General features: G+C 42.4%; 2 protein-coding genes across 3 annotated transcripts; both read left to right on the forward strand.

Moving 5' to 3' along the window:
• The first annotated feature begins 227 nt into the window (after positions 1-227).
• NONO (non-POU domain containing octamer binding) lies at positions 228-13,835 on the forward strand. Of its 2 annotated transcripts, none has more exons than XM_065900362.1 (12): positions 228-329; positions 5,733-5,892; positions 7,030-7,223; positions 8,460-8,761; positions 9,656-9,751; positions 9,947-10,143; positions 10,487-10,571; positions 11,001-11,103; positions 11,686-11,725; positions 11,954-12,063; positions 12,798-13,010; positions 13,041-13,835. In XM_065900362.1, exons 2-11 carry the CDS (start codon positions 5,742-5,744, stop codon positions 12,930-12,932), a joined length of 1,413 nt encoding a protein of 470 aa, XP_065756434.1. In that variant the 5' UTR covers positions 228-329; positions 5,733-5,741; the 3' UTR covers positions 12,933-13,010; positions 13,041-13,835. The 2 variants fall into 2 exon arrangements, with proteins under 2 accessions (XP_065756434.1, XP_065756435.1); XM_065900363.1 differs by having other exon boundaries at positions 261-329; positions 7,036-7,223.
• Positions 13,836-14,456: 621 nt separating this feature from the next.
• Positions 14,457-18,240, forward strand: ITGB1BP2 (integrin subunit beta 1 binding protein 2). Its single transcript, XM_065900815.1, has 11 exons — positions 14,457-14,533; positions 14,790-14,839; positions 14,929-14,985; positions 15,063-15,208; positions 16,084-16,178; positions 16,285-16,343; positions 16,484-16,554; positions 16,674-16,773; positions 17,044-17,157; positions 17,410-17,472; positions 17,836-18,240. The coding sequence occupies exons 1-11, from the start codon at positions 14,470-14,472 to the stop codon at positions 18,061-18,063; spliced, it is 1,047 nt and encodes a 348-aa protein (XP_065756887.1). The 5' UTR covers positions 14,457-14,469; the 3' UTR covers positions 18,064-18,240.
• Positions 18,241-18,714: the final 474 nt, after the last annotated feature.

The following is an 18,714-nucleotide window of genomic DNA, read 5'->3' on the forward strand; positions in this document are numbered from 1 at the left end:
CCCCTTCCTTTTCCGCCTCTAGCGGACGCAACTTGCGCATGCGCACTCGGTACAAAGCCTCGTTCTTTGTCCCCAACTGTCGTTCACACGAACTCAAGTCTTTCGCATTCGGTAGCCAATAAGATCGAAGAAATCGTGGAAAACCGATTCCGCCTCTGGAGATAAACGTTGATTGGCAGGTAAGATAACCAATAGAGAACGCCACTTTGTAGCCCTTGGGAGCCACAGAGCTCCGTCGTCTGGTTTCCGGCGGTCGCGCGCTCTTTTCTCGGGACGGTGGAGGCCGTGTAGCGTCGCCTTTACTCTGAGGAGGAAACAGTCGGTAGAGGGTGAGTTTGGGGACGACTTAGTTCTTGTTCGAGAGGGGAGTAGGATTTTTCGCGACAGTCGGTGAAGATAGAGGCGAGAGCGAGGCTGGGTTTGGAGGGAGTTGGGCCGTTCGTTCCGAGGCCCCTTGAGGCCTTGTCCCCGCCGCCACACGGCCTCCTCAGCCCACCCGCGGAGGCCCATCGCTCTCCCCTCGCCTCGCCTTCGGCTTTAACCTGGTTCCCGTTTCCCTTCCCGCCTCTTTTCTTTGTGCGACACATCTTGGAATCTGAGCCCTGTCAGTAAGTTCCCCGGCCGTTGAGCCGACCTGGGCCTGAGGGTGTGGGGTCTATTATCCGAGAGCCCTGAAGTCGCGGCTGCAGGAGGAGGCGCTTTGTCGGGTGCTCCTCCTCTCGACCTCTTGAGGCCATTAATTCCGGAGGAGAAAGCGCCCCCCCTCCCAGCGATATTTTTTTGTAGAAACTCTTAGCTGGGAAGTTCATCTGCTAGTCCAGACCTCGCCGCTTTCCTAGGCAGGTTCCTGGAGGCTTTTTTTTTTTTTTTTTTTTGGTCTTGTTGCCTAGCTACTCGATCCATCTATGACATCACTTTTTAAAATGAAAATGAATGTTATGGATTTTCTATCGGGTATTTTACATTTGGAAAAATTATTGTCGTAAGTTGATGCTTTTCTTTGTGTTCTTAACAGAGAAGTCGAGGTTAGAGAGGACTGGGAGGCACTTTGCTATCTTCGGTGGAAGTTGAGGTAGGTGTAGGGGGTAGAGTTGCCAGATGAAATACAGGACACCCCGTTAGATTTGAATTTCACGTAGGCAACAGATTATTTTTTAGTATACGTTGCATGGGACTTATACTAAAAATCATTCATTTTTTAACACCTGAAATTCAAATTTAACTGTAGTGTGTTTTTATTTGATACGTCTGGCAACTCTAATGGGAGGGTGCTGGTTGCACTTACATTGTTTCTTTGTCCGACTTCTTATTACTAAAGGTCTTAAGAGACTCTTAGGAAAGGACCTTACCATGCCAGTGCCTCCTACAGCTTTCAGGCTGGTCCACATCCAGGCAGCCATCTCCGTCTGGTAGACTTTTACTAGATTTACCCCCACAGTTTCCACTTAAAAAGTTGATCCTTTTCCTGAAAATTAAGGGGACATTTATTTAGATTTCAGATATATGTGATGTAGTGTTTGGTCTGTACCTGAACAACATTTGTGCAGTTGTGTTGCAAATAGCACCAGTTTTTCTAACATAAATATGTGTTTTCTCTCAAGAAAGTCCATCAGGGTTAGACTTAAGGGCAGATAAGTAGACAGAAATCCTTAGTAACGATCTTTATGCTTTGTTCTTTTCTCAGAGGCCCATGGTTAGGGGGCAGTGAATTTATTACCAAGATACCTGCACATACTTACAAATTATATTGGTGGTCATCATCAGAAGTACATTATAGGGACAACACTTACTGACTACTTGCTACTTTGTGGGCACTGTTTTAGGTGATTTATACAATATTTAGTGTTCACCGTTGAATGCCTGCTTGGGAAATAAAAAACTGAAGGGAAAGATTATAAAGATTGGCAGTATGGAGACATTTATTCAACACAAAAAGGTAGGCAGTTTGGTTGTAAAAATATTTTTGCTAGAATGCAGAAGAGCAGGGGAAGAATGTAATTGATGACATTTGTCTAACTGGAGTACCCACCATATGTAGAAATAAGGGTAGTGGTTGCCAGCAGGAACAAGTAACCTCATTTAGTCAAAATAACCAGCCCTGTGAGATAGATGTTACAGGTGAAGAAACTGAGGCTCAGAAGTTAAGTGACATTTTAGTAAGTTTTTTGGATTCTGAACTCTAAAATCAAGGTGAGCTTGATTACACAGTTTGTAGCATAGGGATGAGTATGAGCTTTAGAGTTCAACAGACCTGAGTACTACTCCATGCTCCATCACATTTTTGTGTGACCTTGGATGTGCATCAGTTTTCTTATTCAGAAGAATGATAGTTATGAGCATTAAATGAGATAATACGGACTTAGCACAGTGCCTGACATATAGTGGTCAATAAATACCTGGTATTATCATCTTAACTACCAGGCTACACTTTCTAAAACCAAAAATAACCTCCCTTGAAGTAATTCTAAATGGTTTAGGACATCCCAGTGCTCAAGATCATTTCTACTAAGTTGTAAAATGGCTTTTTTTGAAATGGAGTGGTGAGGTGTGGTTAGGATGTAAATATAGTTTTTAATATTTCAGTTTTGAGTGGATCGCTATAAGGATTTCTGTTAACATATACATTGTGGGTTCCTGAATGGGATGCAGGGTATTGAGGCTGTGGCCACTGACTCTTATGTTAAAGGCTGGAGGAAAAAAAAAGAGGCTCCTTGGATTCTAGCCAGAGGTAAGAACTAGTTGGAGAAATGGCTGTGGATAATTCAAGTTTCTGCTGTAGGTCACTTTGGGGTCAGGGGAATGGAGGTGTTTGATTCATGGGATTCAAATAGGAAAAGATCTGGTTCTAATGCCCACTTACCTATCCTCACCTGTAGCTGGAGTAGACTTTAAATTTTGTGTTTTAATTTCCTACTTTTATATCTTGTTTTTAAAAACATTTTTTAAGGTATCCCATTTGCTGTGAAACTGGTACACTTATTCATGGTGCTTAAAGTTGTTACACTATGTGGCAAGAGTCACAAAGGCATTTAATTATTCTATTTTTAAGAATTTATCCTAAGGAAATAAACAGAAAGCTATAAGCAAGAAGGTATTTATTTCAGCATTGTAATAGGAAAAAGCTGAAAACAGCCTAAATGTCTCATAGGGAGTAGTTTAGTAAATTAGTGTACATCCAATTGGACTTTATGTAGCCATTAACAAGTATAATTAAGTTGACACTATAGAAATGGGGAAAGGGTGAATATACAACAATGCATTTATGATTGCAGTTTTGAAATGATAGTGTATGTTTTGAAGGTAAATAAGCAAAAATGGAAATTGTGGGAGGAATATTTAGTCATGGAGGTGCCCCAAGATTTAGCTGTGAGCATTGTTTATAATGGTGAAAAGTTAGAAACAGCCCAAGTGTCCCAACACAATAGGGGCTTGGTTGACAGCTGAATACTTTGTCTGCTAACAGTAAATGTAGAAGATTTAGTGACATGGAATATACCATTTAGAATACATACAAATGTATAAATCAGTGACTGAAAGGGTATACCAAAATGTTAACAGTGACTTTTGTAGTGGTGGGTCTTTGGGGTTCTCTTTATTTTTATTTCTACGTTTTCTATGTTAAAGATGTATTTTGTACCTTATTAATGAGAAACAAAAGATTGATGAAATGATACAAATTGAGAATTCAAGTCTTGGCTTGAATGTCAGGTTTATAGTGAGGCTAACCTCACAGGTCTATTTAAAATTGCAATCTTCCCCCTTCCACTCCCTGTCCATTTTTTCCCTCCCTCCACCCCCTTTTCTTTATTTTCCCCTACACTTAACCTCTTCTTAAGTACTGTGTAATTTAATTATTATATATATTGTTTTCTCTCACTGGAAGGCTATCACTGCTGAAGGCAAGAATCTGCTTTGTTCATTGAGGCATCCCAAGCACCTAGAATAGTGCCTAGCAAATAGTAAGCATTCAGTGAATATTTGTTGAATGAATTAGTTTAAAAAATTAGTAAAAAAATTATCAGTTTACAAGCAGGACAGATTGCATTTTTGCCCACCTTCTGTTTCTTATCTACATTCATGCATTTAAAAAAACACTTCCCCTCTTAAAGCATCAAACATTTTTCATGTTTACATGGTCTTTATAATTTTTAATGCCATGTAACATTCCGTTGTATAGATGTACCACAATTTATTAAAAACACTGCCTCTAATTTTGGGTACCTAAGTCATTTTTATCATTTTTGTTACCAGAAAGCCCATAACAGTGAGTATTTCTTGGATGTAGTTTTAAATTTTAAAATGATATTCTTAGGATAAATTACTGGAAGTAGAATTCCTGAGTTAAAAGAATAGGAACATCTTGATAGCTCTTGTTATCTATTGTCTTATGAAACAACTTTTGGATACAGAACTTAATTGCATTGATGTTTTCAGTTTTGGTGGGATATGATATAAAATGTATTAGAAAGTTTTTATACACATAGAAGTATTCTTATATACCCATAATCCAAAATCAACAGTTATTAAGCCTTTGTCACATTTTTTTTGTCTGAGGAATATAATTTATTTTAAAGGAATCATGATGTTAATAATAGAGTATTCAGGGAAAAGGTCCTTTTCTGCATCTTTCCTTCAGTTAAATCTGACTGGAGGGTCCTGTGTTGAGGGGAAAAGATTCAGGATTGATTTTGCCCTTTAATTTACTGGAGAACTGCCTTTGGATGAGGAAGATGGTCCTCACTTTGGTAACCTGATCCATTAGGAAATTTCCATTTTAAAACCATCAACTTTTGTATTCAGTCTGGATTATACCAGGAGTTTTCATTTAATCTTACGCTGCTTTTTTTTTTTTGGCCACACCTGTGTGGCTTATGGGATCTCAGTTCTCCAGCCAGGGATTTAACTCAGGCTACAGTAGTGAAAGCCCAGAATCCTAACCATTAGGCCACCAGGGAACTCCCTTATGTTGATTTTTAAATGACAGAATTTAAGATTTTATGATTGTATAATTTTGTATTTGCTGCTTTTATTGCTTTGGTAGTCGTTTATTTTTCCATTGTGATTAATAGCAGTATTTACCAAGTGTTTACTGTATGCCAGTACAGAACTAGTGTTTTCACATACTCATTAATCTTTATAGCTACTTTGAGAGGTAGGTATTTTTATTATTCCCTTTATAACAACTTAAGAAACTGGTGCAGAAGTAATTTACTAAGTAGTACATGGCTAGTAAGTAAGTATTAGGACCATGCTTCAAATCTAAGTATATCTAACTCCACAGCCCATACTTTTCCTGCTGTTCATTCCATAGTATCTACTGTAGGCTAGGACTGCAAGGTACCAGAGAAGAACAAGACTTATTATTAGTCCTTGTGATAACTAGAATCTGTTTTAGTCATTGCGTTTTAAAGTGTGCTTTAATATTATGATAAGGCCAATTTTTAGGGAGTAGATTCTTTTGGGAAAGTAGTTTCCTATTAATCCACATAGTTACTGAACTGGAAGTTTCCTCAAGTCATTCTAGTGCAGGCTGTTCTTATCTAGTACTTGTCTAGTTTCTATGTACAACATAACTGCTAGTGCTGGTGGTTTTTAGATTTTTGAATTGTACTCCTTTGCCATACTTGTTAAAAATAATACCAAAGGTGATTAATGACATACAAGTCATCAGGAAGATGGCTGATTGTGCTCTTAGCACTGAATGTATTTGACCTTCTACCGTTTCTTTTTAGGGTGCAAAAATGCAGAGCAATAAAACTTTTAACTTGGAGAAACAAAACCACACTCCAAGGAAACATCATCAGCATCACCATCAGCAGCACCACCAGCAGCAACAGCAGCAGCCACCACCTCCACCAATACCTGCAAATGGGCAACAAGCCAGCAGCCAAAGTGAGTACATGCTAGGTAGTGGGGTAGAAATAGGTCCCTTCTTGGGAATAGTTTCTTGATTTTTAGATTAGATTCTTGGGATTATAAAGTAATGGGCCTTTGTAGCACACCTTTGTTGTTCTTTTCTCTATTTACCTCTTAATACTTAGGATAGAAAAAGGCTGATTCTCTGAAATAAGGAGCAGACATGTAGGATAGCAGTTGAGTACAGGTTGCTTTGCTGCATTGGCACATTCTGTTGCTAAACAGATGGCTGCATGCTTTACCTCAGAGCTTGGTTCTTAGAGGTAATCATCAGATGACTAGTACATAGAGAAAATATAGAAAAGGTCTTTAAGACTTAATGGAGAAGAAATCTGGTATTAAGTATTATATTTTTATCTTGGGGCCTGTGCCACCCCATTTTTTTAAAAAATTATTTATTTATTTATTTGATTGCACCGGGTCTTAGTTGCAGCAGGCAGGCTTCCCAGTTGTGGCATGCGAACTCCCAGCCTTGGCATGCATGTAGAATCTAGTTCCCTGACCAGGGATCAAACCTGAGCCCCCTGCATTGGGAGCCCGGAGTCCTGTACACTGTGCCACCAGGGAAATCTCTGTGCCACCCCATTTTTAATCAGAGTAAAAGGTCTTTAAAGGTATGTTTCCATCCATTCAGCAAATTTTGAGCACCTGTTGTGTGCCTCTAAGACTACAACCAACCTCAACCCTCTTTTATTTCCAGAGATTCCTACAAAGAATACTCTTCCCTAACTCATTCTTTTCATTCCATTACCCCAAGCCTGAAAGAATGGGAACTGTTAAGGTTATGAAGATTAGTGAGGGATTGGGAAATGGAACAATTATGTTTTAAATGTAAAAATCTGATCCCTTCTGATCTAGGGCTCCTTGACTTGCTTAATTTTCTCTTTCTGTCTCTGAGTTAGTCCGGGGTGGCTCCTGGCCCATAGTAGAGTTGTTGAGAAGTCTCCCCAGATCTCTGCCTACTGCTTTCACATTCTAAGGTGCAATTTACCGATAAGTGGTTAGTGGATAGATTCCATTGGGAAATGGTGTTTGACTTCTCTACAGCAATTATATTGCCCATCTAGCGGCAGTTGTAACTCTTTGAGAATGTGACTGTGTGTCTTCTCTCAGATGAAGGCTTGACTATTGACCTGAAGAATTTTAGGAAACCAGGAGAGAAGACCTTCACCCAGCGTAGCCGGCTCTTTGTGGGCAATCTTCCTCCTGACATCACTGAGGAGGAAATGAGGAAACTATTTGAGAAATATGGGAAGGCAGGCGAAGTCTTCATTCATAAGGACAAGGGCTTTGGCTTTATCCGCTTGGTGAGCAACTGTGGGCTTTTAGAGCGTGTGCTCTAAAAGGTGGGGAAGCTGGGCAATGATGGATATGGAAAGTTAGGCAGTAGAAATAATTCTCAGATGATATTAAAAGCTTATAGTTATAGTTGGTGGAACAGGACAAAAATGCAGATTTTATTTTAATTTTTCCTCATAGGTTTTTGTTTTGTTTCAAGGACAACATAGGTTTATTTGCCTAGGACTCTGGGGATAAAGTATGCCCTTTGGAACTTCTTTTGTTTTAATTCGGAAATTTTAAACATACAGAAGTGGAGCGAATAGTATAATGAACTTGCATGTACTCGTTACCCAGCTTCAGTAACTATCAACTCATAGTTAATTTTGTTTTATCTCTACCCTTCTATTTACTGCTCCCCACAAATATTTTAATAAATTAGACTTTTTTCCCAAAAAAATGAAAAAAGGTTTTTATTTTAGTAATGATCAAGGTTTATATAATTTATTTCCAAAGCCCTTACACATATGTTATCTCACTTAAGGTTCGTCAAAACGTTGAGGGAACAGTTTTATTTGTATCTATTTAAAAAAAAATTTTAAGTGTAGATCTTTTAAAAAATCTGATTTGATTTAGGAAATTTGTTTAAGTGCATGGGGGAAACGTTTCTGGGCATTATCTAGCTCCATAAATGAGGGACATAATGTGCTAGCAAGATCACTGGATGTTACGGTCAGAACTAGTCTTCATTCCAGATCTACCACTAACTATATAGGCAAGTCATTTTTTCTAGGGCTCAGCTTCCTCTTCAGTAATGTGGAGGGTCCCATCAAGGTCTGTGGTTCTAAAGAGGCCTCTTGTAGGGCGTAGTGATTCTGGTTAAACTTGTATGTAGCTAGCAAAAATTAAAATAATTCTGGCTGCTGTATTTTAAGGGTAGGCTTTATGATGGTCATTCTTGTCCAGATGATCTGTTAACACTTCAGAGAATAGCCTATGATACCAGTGACCATGTAAGTGGTATTAACTCTAGAATTTCCAGTTGATATATTGCAAGGCCACCAGAGAAATTAGGCTAACCAAAGAGTTATCTGAAACACCTGACTCCATTCTTCCAGTTCTATCCATGTTTCTTTGTATGCTTGTTGCCAAGGGTTTTTTGGGTTTTTTTTTGGAGACATTGAGCTATTCTTCTTGAGGCTCTTGATGGCTGTGTAGGTGATCTTTGTCCAACTGAGTTATTCTGACTTTCCTCTGCTTCCTAGGAAACACGAACCCTAGCAGAGATTGCCAAAGTGGAACTGGACAACATGCCGCTCCGTGGAAAGCAGCTGCGTGTGCGCTTTGCCTGCCATAGTGCATCCCTTACAGTCCGAAACCTTCCTCAGTATGTGTCCAATGAACTGCTGGAGGAAGCCTTTTCTGTGTTCGGCCAGGTGGAGAGGGCTGTAGTCATTGTGGATGATCGAGGAAGGCCCTCAGGAAAAGGCATTGTTGAATTCTCAGGGAAGCCAGCGGCTCGGAAAGCTCTGGACAGATGCAGTGAAGGCTCCTTCCTGCTAACCACGTGAGTGAGGGGTCATTTTCAGAAACATACCTTAAATGCTACTTCCTTCTGTGGTCTGGGGAGCTAGCCTTTAAGAACCATGTTCCTGTGTTCATTTAAAGACTTTTGATATAATTCAGCTCTAGTAGAGTTTTCAGTGTACTCTTAAATTAATGGAAATGGTATGAGGATTAAAAAATAAACCTTTGCAGTCTTTCAGTAGGTTGTCATTTAATCAGTGTTAAGTCTCCCCTTATGGTGAAGTTTTAGAACTCTAAAAAGTTGTTTTGTGCATGTAGCATCTCTCTTAGTATTTACCCCAAGTCGTTACCTTGAGTTCTGTAGATACCATATATAAAGGCTGCACTTGGAACGTCCCTGATGGCCCAGTGGTTAAGAATCTGCCTGGCAATACAGGGGACATGGGTTTGATCCCTGGTCCGGGAAGATCCCACGTGCCACGGAGCAACTAAGCCCATGCGCCACAATACTGAGCCCACACACCACAACGACTGAAGCCCGTGTGCCTAGAGCCAGTGCTCTTCAACAAGAGAAGCCACCATGATGAGAAGCCCCCACACCACAACGAAGAGTAGCCCCTGCTCACCGCAACTAGAGAAAGCCTATACGCAGCAGCAAAGACCCAATGCAGCCAAAAAAAATAAATAAAATTTAAAAATAAATAAATAAAGGCTGCACTTAAGTCCTCCACCTACTTAAAGACTGTATTCAGAGATCTGAAACGTGACTGTATCCTGTCAACCCCAGATTCCACATAATGCCATTAAAAGGGCGTGGTTACTTACGACTGGGTATAAAAACCCCTTCAGAAGTATGTTTAATTGTCCAGTCCTGACCCCTAACTAGTTCACTGTGCCGGTATAATTTGATTAACACTGAGCGTCTCTCTCCCAGATTTCCTCGACCTGTGACTGTGGAGCCCATGGACCAGTTAGATGATGAAGAGGGACTCCCAGAGAAGCTGGTTATAAAGAACCAGCAATTTCACAAGTATGTGGTCCTGATAGATTCCCTGTTAGGTGTTTGCCTGTTCTTAAAGAAGCTTGTAAAGAGATGTGTAAAAGAGGCACATCTTTGCTGTATGTGTTCACTGGCAGCCATCGTCTTGGCCCTCGGGAGGAATGTAGTGTTTCGTTGGGAAAATCTTGGACAAAAGTTTTAGTAACCTAGGAACCTTGTGTATAGGGAGCGAGAGCAGCCACCCAGATTTGCACAGCCTGGCTCCTTTGAGTATGAGTATGCCATGCGCTGGAAGGCACTTATTGAGATGGAGAAGCAGCAGCAGGACCAAGTGGACCGAAACATTAAGGAAGCTCGTGAGAAGCTGGAGATGGAGATGGAGGCTGCTCGCCATGAGCACCAGGTCATGCTAATGAGGCAGGGTGAGTATCGGCCTGTAAGTCTTATAACTAGAAGAAGGACAGAGTAACTTTTTTCAGGAGTTTCTTTATCAATCAGTAGAGAAAGGCCTAAACTTCAACTTTTATTCTCTGAAATATTTTGTTGATCTTGGTAGGCAAATGAGCTTGGAGATGTGGCAGAGGATACTGGATTCTGTGGAGAAGGAAATAATAGGTTTGATTTCATTTTTGGAATCTGGATACCTCGGATGGCCACTCAGGGATTAAATAGCCCCTTTGCTTTCTGGATCTATCTTTATGGAAAATTACTGGGCCTATATGAGGATCATGAAGAATACTCTCAATCAGTCTGTTGTTTTCATAGATTTGATGAGGCGTCAAGAAGAACTTAGGAGGATGGAAGAGCTGCACAACCAAGAAGTGCAAAAACGAAAGCAGCTGGAGCTCAGGTAACTCTTTTCTCCAACCCTTTTTATCTGACAACTTTAAAATGTAATGTCTCTCTCCTGTTTCCTACCACCATGCTACCTCATGCATTTGTAAATATGTTGGCAAATATTTCCTGGCTGCTTCTCAAGTTCTCCCTTTAGATGGGAGATGTTTCAGGTACCCATGATTCTAGGAATTCCTGGGACTGCGCTAAAGAGGAAAGCAGCTGAGTGCTGGTCTTATGAGACTGGCTCCTTTGGGAAAGAACTTTTTTCCCTGAAGGACACATCTGGGTTGTTTTAGGGCTGGGCACATTTAACAGTGAGTTTCCTGGAGAGATATGATAGTTTTCAGTAGGCTCTTGATCTCCTTGGCTGAGTCCCCTATTAAGATAATCTGTTCGAGTTTTGGAATGCCTCTGCTTAAATATATTGGTGACTTCTCTGTAGGCAGGAAGAGGAGCGCAGGCGCCGTGAGGAAGAGATGCGGCGGCAACAAGAAGAAATGATGCGACGACAGCAGGAAGGATTCAAGGGAACATTCCCTGATGCGGTATTATCTCCCATGTGCCCATGATATGAAAAACTCATCATGAATTGTCCATTAGGACTATTAAAACACACTAGGCTATGACCAATTTTTCCATTCTATGACACTCCTTATAGAAAGAAGCATTCATAGGAAGGAAAGGTAAGGTTTGAAGAGGAGCTCTTCTTGCCTCACAGGCAATTTAGGATGAAAAGCTGGGAGGCCATTGTATGCTGTTTAAACTCAGTGACTGCAGGATCAGATAGACCCAGTCCTGTAGCAGCCTTGACTGGTCTTCTGATGTCCTTGGCAGTTGTACAGGTTGGAGCCCTAGAAGAAATCAGCTATGTCTCTCCTTTTCTTTCCTCTTTCCTTCTGTTCCTAATAGGAAACTCTGACTTGTGTCCTAGTAGCTCTAATCTTGAATTCATTGTACAGCTGTAATGAGTTCAAGGAGCTGTTGTTGATGTTCTTCCTCAGCTTGGTCTCAGTGCACTTAGGATGTGTTATCACTGTCTACTTCCCTTAGTATGTGGGCCTCAGTGGATTGTGGTAGAATGAATGCAGTGCTGTCGTGGACTGTCTTGAGTATTTTTTGTTTTTCAGAGAGAGCAGGAGATACGAATGGGCCAGATGGCTATGGGAGGTAAGGACTTAAGGGGTTAATGGCTCTGATTTCCTTTTTTGTCTCGTCTCTGGTAAACTAGGTAGCTTCTCCTACCTAGTCCAAATTTAAGAGGCTTGACATTTCTGGGAGCATCATTTTGGTGGGAGGGTAACATGTCTTAGCCCAGAGATCTTGAATTATTTCCTTCGGCATAGAAAAAGACTGACAATCTCTGTCTCCTATACTGATCACACTGCTCTGCTTTAGGTGCTATGGGCATAAACAACAGAGGCGCTATGCCCCCTGCTCCTGTGCCAGCTGGTACCCCAGCTCCTCCAGGACCTGCCACTATGATGCCAGATGGAACCTTGGGATTGGTAATAAACTGCAGGGCCTTATAGTAACTCTAAATGGTAATAGGAGGAGGAAAGACTTTGCCTTCGTGATCCCTGGGCCTGCCACAATTTTGCTACAGATAACAGTTTTTAGGATCACTGTTATCCATAAAATATTACCTCAGGATCTTTGTTTGGAGTCTTGTGCAAACCCAGTCTCAAACTATATTTTACCCAGGAGTTAAGCAAATAACTGTCTGACTGGGTAGTCTTGATTGACTGTTTAGTTGCTACCCTGGGTGAACAGGTTCTTCTTTGGAGGGAAGGCAACGAAGGCTAGGCATTATCACATAAAATAGATGTGAGTCCAAAAGCTTTATGGCTCATACAATCCTGAGGTGGTTTTAGTTCTACTGTCAAAATGTTTCAGTTAGATAGGCTTAAGGTTGCTGAAGAGTGATGGCCTGCCCTCGTCCATATACCTGGTTCAGGAAAAAGGACTTGGCTAGCACTTATCCAGCCTAGGAATTTAGTATGTAATATTGCTTAGCATGTAGAAATACGAATAAAAAGTTAAAGGTAGGATGGTTGGGTAGGACTGTATTTCAGGCTACTTTCCTTTTAGGGATAGCCACTAGAGTTCTAAACAGGCTTGGTCAACCCTACCATCAGGAGCCTTGAATAGTTGGGTGGAAATGGCCTCCGGGGAGGGACTACAGATGGGTGGGAAGCTAGGGCATAGGTTCTATTATAACATTGCTCTCTTTCTCTTGAAGACCCCACCAACAACTGAACGCTTTGGCCAAGCTGCTACAATGGAAGGAATTGGGGCAATTGGTGGAACCCCTCCTGCATTCAACCGTGCAGCTCCTGGAGCTGAATTTGCTCCAAACAAACGTCGCCGATACTAATAAAATTGCAGTGTCTAGTTTCCCAAAACCCTTAAAAGAAGGACCCTTTTTGGACTAGTTGAATTCTACCCTGGAAAAGTGTACTAGGTGAATTCTACCCTGGAAAAGTGTTAGGGATTCCTCCCGATAGTTAGGTCTTCCCTGCCTGTAGTACTCTAGGGAGTATGCTGGAGGCAGAGGGTAAGGGAGGGGCGATATTTAACAAATCAGTTCTGTGTGGTATATCCTTTAACTAACCAGTTCTGTGTGGTGCATTCCTAAAGTTCCATGTGATTGTTGAGAGCCTGAGGGCCGCGGAGCCATGACAAAATGGATCCAGTTAGGGCCATTAATCTTAATCATTCCACTCTTTGTCCACCCTGTTCTATTTGCTTTCTTGTCCTTACACCCCCCATCCCAGAGACATTGCCACATATACCACAAAAACCAAACATCCCCCAATGACCTTGGCCCCATTGCTCCATTCACTCCCAGGTGGGAATTCAGGCAGATGTCCACAGAGGTCACAGGCAACATACATACGGTTCTGTTATATCCCATATATTATGCCTTTGTGTCCTAAGGAAGACATTTTCTCTTAGAGATTTTCATTTAGTGTATCTTTAAAAAAACTGTTGTGTTAAACTTGCCTCCATCTTTTTCTTGGGTAAGGACAACTCAGAAATGGCCCTTTTGTGTCTATGATATTGCTGTTCACAGCTTTTCTTGATAGGCCTAGTACAATCTTGAGAATAGGGTTGCTGTATGCTGAAGGTCAGGCAGTAGCTCTTAGCTTTGCCTATCTTAGGTAGTTATGCTGTGCATTTTTTATTGGTGTACCATGATTGATTTGTCCCTGATACCTTTGGAGTTTTTCTGAGAAATGCAACATCAACTTATTAAAATACATTTTAAGCCTTTTAATTTTCTGTGCTGTTTTTGAAGGGGCAAGGAGGGAGGGGAGTTCTGCCTCAGATGAGCACAAGGCTATAAGAATAATCCTTTATGACCTTTTGCTTAAAGTATTAATCATCCATCTAGGCAAACATGGGGAGGTTGGATGCATGCTATGACTGAAGTGGTTGACAAAGATCCGGGGCTATTGGTGGTACACAGAAGTAATAAGGATGGGAGGAAAGCTGCTGCTCTGAAAGGGAGAAAATGGGCTGGAGGAATTGGGATACCTTCAAGCTGGGAGGGGGCTCAAAATCGGTATTCATTTCTGAGCAGCTGCTGGTATGTCAGAGGCTTGGAATTGGCATGGTAAATCTAAAACCGTCTCAGCAGTGGTTAGCTGACCTCACCCAAGTTCCAAGCCCTACTCTGCTTGATCCTTTTTTCTTGAGCCTCAGAGCTAAAATGTTCCTGAGCTCTTTCCTATTGGCTGGGCAGACCAATTGAAGTTCCCTTGCCCATGTTAGGAGGTGTACGCCTCCTGAACTAAAGATAGAAACAGCTGGCCCTTCCAGGCAGCTAAAAGCCTCCAGACTAAGAGGTGTTCCCCACTCGGCAGCCAGACTCCTTGAAACACCCTTTCAATAATTCTACCAACGCCTCCATGTCTCTACTCTGCCGTAACAAAGGCTGTGGGCAGCACTTTGACCCCCAAACCAACCTTCCTGGTGAGTAATCCTGACCTTGCCAGGAGCTCTGTGAGTGCTGGGGGAGTTGTCAGCTGTGGGCAGTCTGTTAAAGGAAGAAAGAAAAGAAAAATTTAGTGTACCTGCCATAGTTAATTGGTCTGAGTGATTTTCAGTCTTTACTGATTTTTTTTACATCATATGGAAAGACTGTAAGCATATAAACCTGGAAAAAAGGTAAGAAGTGATGTTTGGTACAGTATCTTTCCTTCCTTGATCCTTCTACCGGTATCCACAGATTCCTGTTGCCATCACCCTGGGGTCCCAATCTTCCATGATGCACTTAAGGTGAGGAATAGGCAAGGGGGGATAGCAAGAGCATTTTGCACAAGAAATATAGCCAGGAATCTAAGCTGAGCTGGATCTCTTGTTATCAGGGTTGGTCCTGCTGCCGGAAGCGAACTGTAGATTTCTCTGAGTTCTTAAACATCAAGGTAAATTCTTTACTTCCTGGGATTCTGCCCCTAACAGAAGGATTCTATCCCTAATCCTCTCTCCTTATCTGTACTAGGGCTGTACTGTGGGACCACACTGTGCTGAGAAGCTCCCTGAGACCCCTCAACCTGAGGGCCCTGCCACAAGCAGTTCACTTCAGGAGCAAAAACCTCCGAATACGATTCCAAAGTCAGCAGAGACTTTGCGCCGGGAGAGGCCCAAGTAAAGAGGAGGAGGTCCCTGGGTTTTTCCTACATTAACGGAGCTTACTAGGGGTGATTAATGGGTCATTGAGGTTTGGCTAGTCACTAGAGATGTGAGGAGACCCAAGGGTCAAGGCTTGGTGTATCTTTGGTGCCTTAGGTGAAATTTGTGTCCGGAAATAATGTCCTTTGTGCTAAAGTGGCACGGGGTGATGGGATAGGTATTCTGTGGGGTTTTTTTGTTTTGTTTTTTTTTGAGTTTTTTTGGCCGCTCCGTCTGGCATGTGGGATCTTAGTTCCCTGACCAGGGATTGAACCCGTGCCCATGCAGTGGAAGCACAGTTAACCACTGGACCGCCAGGGAAGTCATGGGATAGGTATTTTGAATCAATAGAGTAGATAGCCTCTCGTGAATACATACTTAGTTATAATACAAGGGGGATTGTTGAGAATTCCTTTTTTTTTCTTTTTGGAAAAGAGCTTTAAAATAAGTTTTGCGTCAAGAAAAGGATGTGGTAGTATTGGCAGCCAGGAGACTGCAGAGAAGAATAAGTTAATTTTGTGGAAATAGTATGAGCAACAGAAGAAAGTCATATTAGGTCTACAACTAATTAGATGAAGAAGAAGAGGGAATGATGCAGTTCTGCAGAGAAATATGGTTGGATTTAGAGCAACTGAATAGATGGGCAAGAGGAGCCCTGGGGAATTCCCCAGGGTTCAAGGATTTGGCATGTCCACAGAGAAGAAAATTGGCAATGGGGTTGCTACCCATCTTCTCTAACCCTGCTCCACTTTCACCAGACTTCTTCAATTCCATTACCACTGGTGGGAAGGTTGGCGCTGTTGATCACGGTTAGTGGGTCAGGACTAAATCACCCCACCCATACTCCCTAGGTCAGAGTTGCCTCCAAAGCTGCTTCCGCTAAATATATCTCAAGCCCTGGGAATGGCACTGGAACAGAAGGAATTAGACCAAGAACCTGGAGCAGGTAAGTGGGTCTTTAGTAGGACAGGCTTCACAGGCAGGAATTTAGTGAAAGTGGCAGTTGGGTGGAGGAAATGAATAGGGTTCCTGACTCTGTTTCCTTTGCCCAGGACTTGACAGTAGTCTGATCCAGACTGGTGCCAGCTGCCAGAACCCAGGATGTGATGCTGTGAGTGAGTTTGTGGAGGACTCAAGCATGTGGTTGAGAGATGCCATGCCTGAGGGATGACTGGGTATAGATATGAGGCTGCATAGGGTACATTTTTAAGTGACCCAATTCTTTTCCTGATTCTCCTTTATCTGTCTTAGGTTTACCAAGGCCCGGAGAGTGATGCTACTCCATGTACCTACCACCCAGGAGCACCTCGATTCCATGAGGGGTGATGGAGGGGACTGGGTGGGCTGTGAGACAGGTTTCTCCCAATGTTGACCTTAAGATGGAAGTGGGGGCTTGTGGGGAGGGGAAAGGAGAGTCAGTTGAATTCTATTCCTACCTCAGGATGAAATCTTGGAGTTGTTGTGGTATCCAGACCCTGGATTTTGGGGCATTCCTGGCACAGCCAGGGTGCAGAGTTGGTAGACATGACTGGGGGAAGCAGGTAAGTCCCGACTTTACTGAACTCTTGATTAGAACCCAATTCCAAAATAATTTCTTCTCCCTGTACCTCATGGCCAAGCTCTGTATCTTCTCCCTTTTGCATGGACCAAATAAGATTCTGCTCCTTATCCTTTACCAGCCCAGTGGTTTTGCAATATGAGGTAGTGTTAATCTTTCTGACACTCTCTGTCTCTTCTCCACATATACCATGAGAACGCCCCTTGGGTTAAGAGTTCATTCTTACCACCCACTTTTCACGTCGTCTTTTTAGCTGCCAGCGTCTTGCCGTCATGATTGGCACCAGACAGATTCCTTAGTAGTGGTGACTGTGTACGGCCAGATTCCACTTCCTGCGTTCAACTGGGTGAAGGCCAGTCAAACTGAGGTGAGGAACGTCTGATGCTGGATGGGAAGCCAGTGAATTGGGTGATATTATAATCTTACAGGCAGAGTCGTCGTAGGCAGTAAACATGTAGGCTCCATAGTCCTCTGAGAGGAAGGTAGAGCTGTTAGGTCAGGGAGATTTATCTGGCTGACCCGTGGATGTAGGGATTACACCGCTGGCCTGCTTCTCTGTCGTAATTACTTGTTCTGACCTTCTGGGATTGTTACTACCCCTGTAATTCTTTTCTCTCAGCTTCATGTCCACATTGTCTTTGATGGTAACCGTGTGTTCCAAGCACAGATGAAGCTCTGGGGGGTAAGTGAAGATAAGGGGGCACAGGAGGGGGAGGCAGATGGGGTAAAAAGAAGGGCCAGGCTGGAATGAACAGAGGGTGTCTTGAGGGAAGGAGTTGTAGTGGGAAAGTGGAGGTTTTCTCTTCATTTGCTTTGATATTCTCTCTCTCTCCCTCTTCCTCCCTCTTTTTCTCCCTCTCCCCCCCGCCAACTCCCCTTTCTTTCCTCTTTCTCTCTCTCCCTTATTTATTTCTTCCCTATGTTTTTCCCCACCTTGCATTTTTTATTTTTCTCCCTGTCATTCATCACCATCCTACCCTGACTCCAATCCCTTTGATTTCCTCATTTTCTCTTCTGTGTTCCACTATCTTTCCCTCCTCCTCAGGTCATAAACGTGGAGCAGAGCTCTGTCTCCTTGATGCCATCTCGGGTTGAAATCTCCCTGGTCAAGGCTGACCCAGGATCCTGGGCCCAGCTGGAGCACCCCGATGCACTGGCTGAGAAGGCTAAGGCAGGGGTTGGGTTAGAGATGGATGAGGAAGAATCTGAGGATTCAGATGATGACCTGAGCTGGACAGAGGAGGAGGAAGAGGAGGAAGTGATGGGGGAGTAGTGACACCAGACAGTCAAGTGTCTAGATAGGACCTCAGTGACTCCCTTAGGATCTCAGAGACCAGGATATGGTTGGCCATGTGGTGTCATTGAGCAGCAGGAGGCAGAAGGAGGGGAGAACAAAAGTGTCCCAACCATTCTGTTTTTTTCCCTTAAATAAATCTTGTATTCTGCAGTTTCACATAGTGTCGTTCTCTCACCTCACTATCTAAGATTGTATTCGTTCCCTCCAACTTCCGTGTGTGTGCAACACACGTGTGTGAAAAAAGCACATGTAATCAATTCTTCACAACCACCAAGTATTTACTGAGTACTTACTATGTGCCCAGTTATATGTTAGGTGGTTTAGAGGTATCTGAGAAACAGAAGACTCATTCATTCCTCTCAGGAAAATTGTAGTCAGGCTGACAAGTCAAGGCTCTACATGAGATAATAATAAACATTATCAGGTAGTTTAACTGAGTGCTAAATTGTGCAGTACAGTTTTGAAAAGCTGTAGGAGTTGAGAGAATGGAGTGATTAATGTGGACTGTAGTAGAAAGGGAAAGCTCCATGGAAGAAGTACATTTTTTACAGCTTTAATTAGATACAATACACATCCCATACAATTTGCCCGTTCAAAGTGTAAAATTCAGGGTTTTTTTTTTAGTGT

The sequence above is a fragment of the Phocoena phocoena genome, chromosome X (genome assembly GCF_963924675.1).
Source record: "Phocoena phocoena chromosome X, mPhoPho1.1, whole genome shotgun sequence".
Lineage (NCBI taxonomy): Eukaryota > Metazoa > Chordata > Mammalia > Artiodactyla > Phocoenidae > Phocoena > Phocoena phocoena.

Bases quoted from the DNA above. Each gene is read 5' to 3' on its own strand.
- NONO (XM_065900362.1), top strand. From the start codon at position 5,742: ATGCAGAGCAATAAAACTTTTAACTTGGAGAAACAAAACCACACTCCA. The intron at 10,572-11,000 runs GTAACTCTTTTC...ACTTCTCTGTAG, and splicing joins CGAAAGCAGCTGGAGCTCAG to GCAGGAAGAGGAGCGCAGGC. The intron at 11,104-11,685 runs GTATTATCTCCC...TTTGTTTTTCAG, and splicing joins AGGGAACATTCCCTGATGCG to AGAGAGCAGGAGATACGAAT.
- ITGB1BP2 (XM_065900815.1), top strand. From the start codon at position 14,470: ATGTCTCTACTCTGCCGTAACAAAGGCTGTGGGCAGCACTTTGACCCC. The intron at 16,774-17,043 runs GTAAGTCCCGAC...TCGTCTTTTTAG, and splicing joins GACATGACTGGGGGAAGCAG to CTGCCAGCGTCTTGCCGTCA. The intron at 17,473-17,835 runs GTAAGTGAAGAT...CCTCCTCCTCAG, and splicing joins CACAGATGAAGCTCTGGGGG to GTCATAAACGTGGAGCAGAG.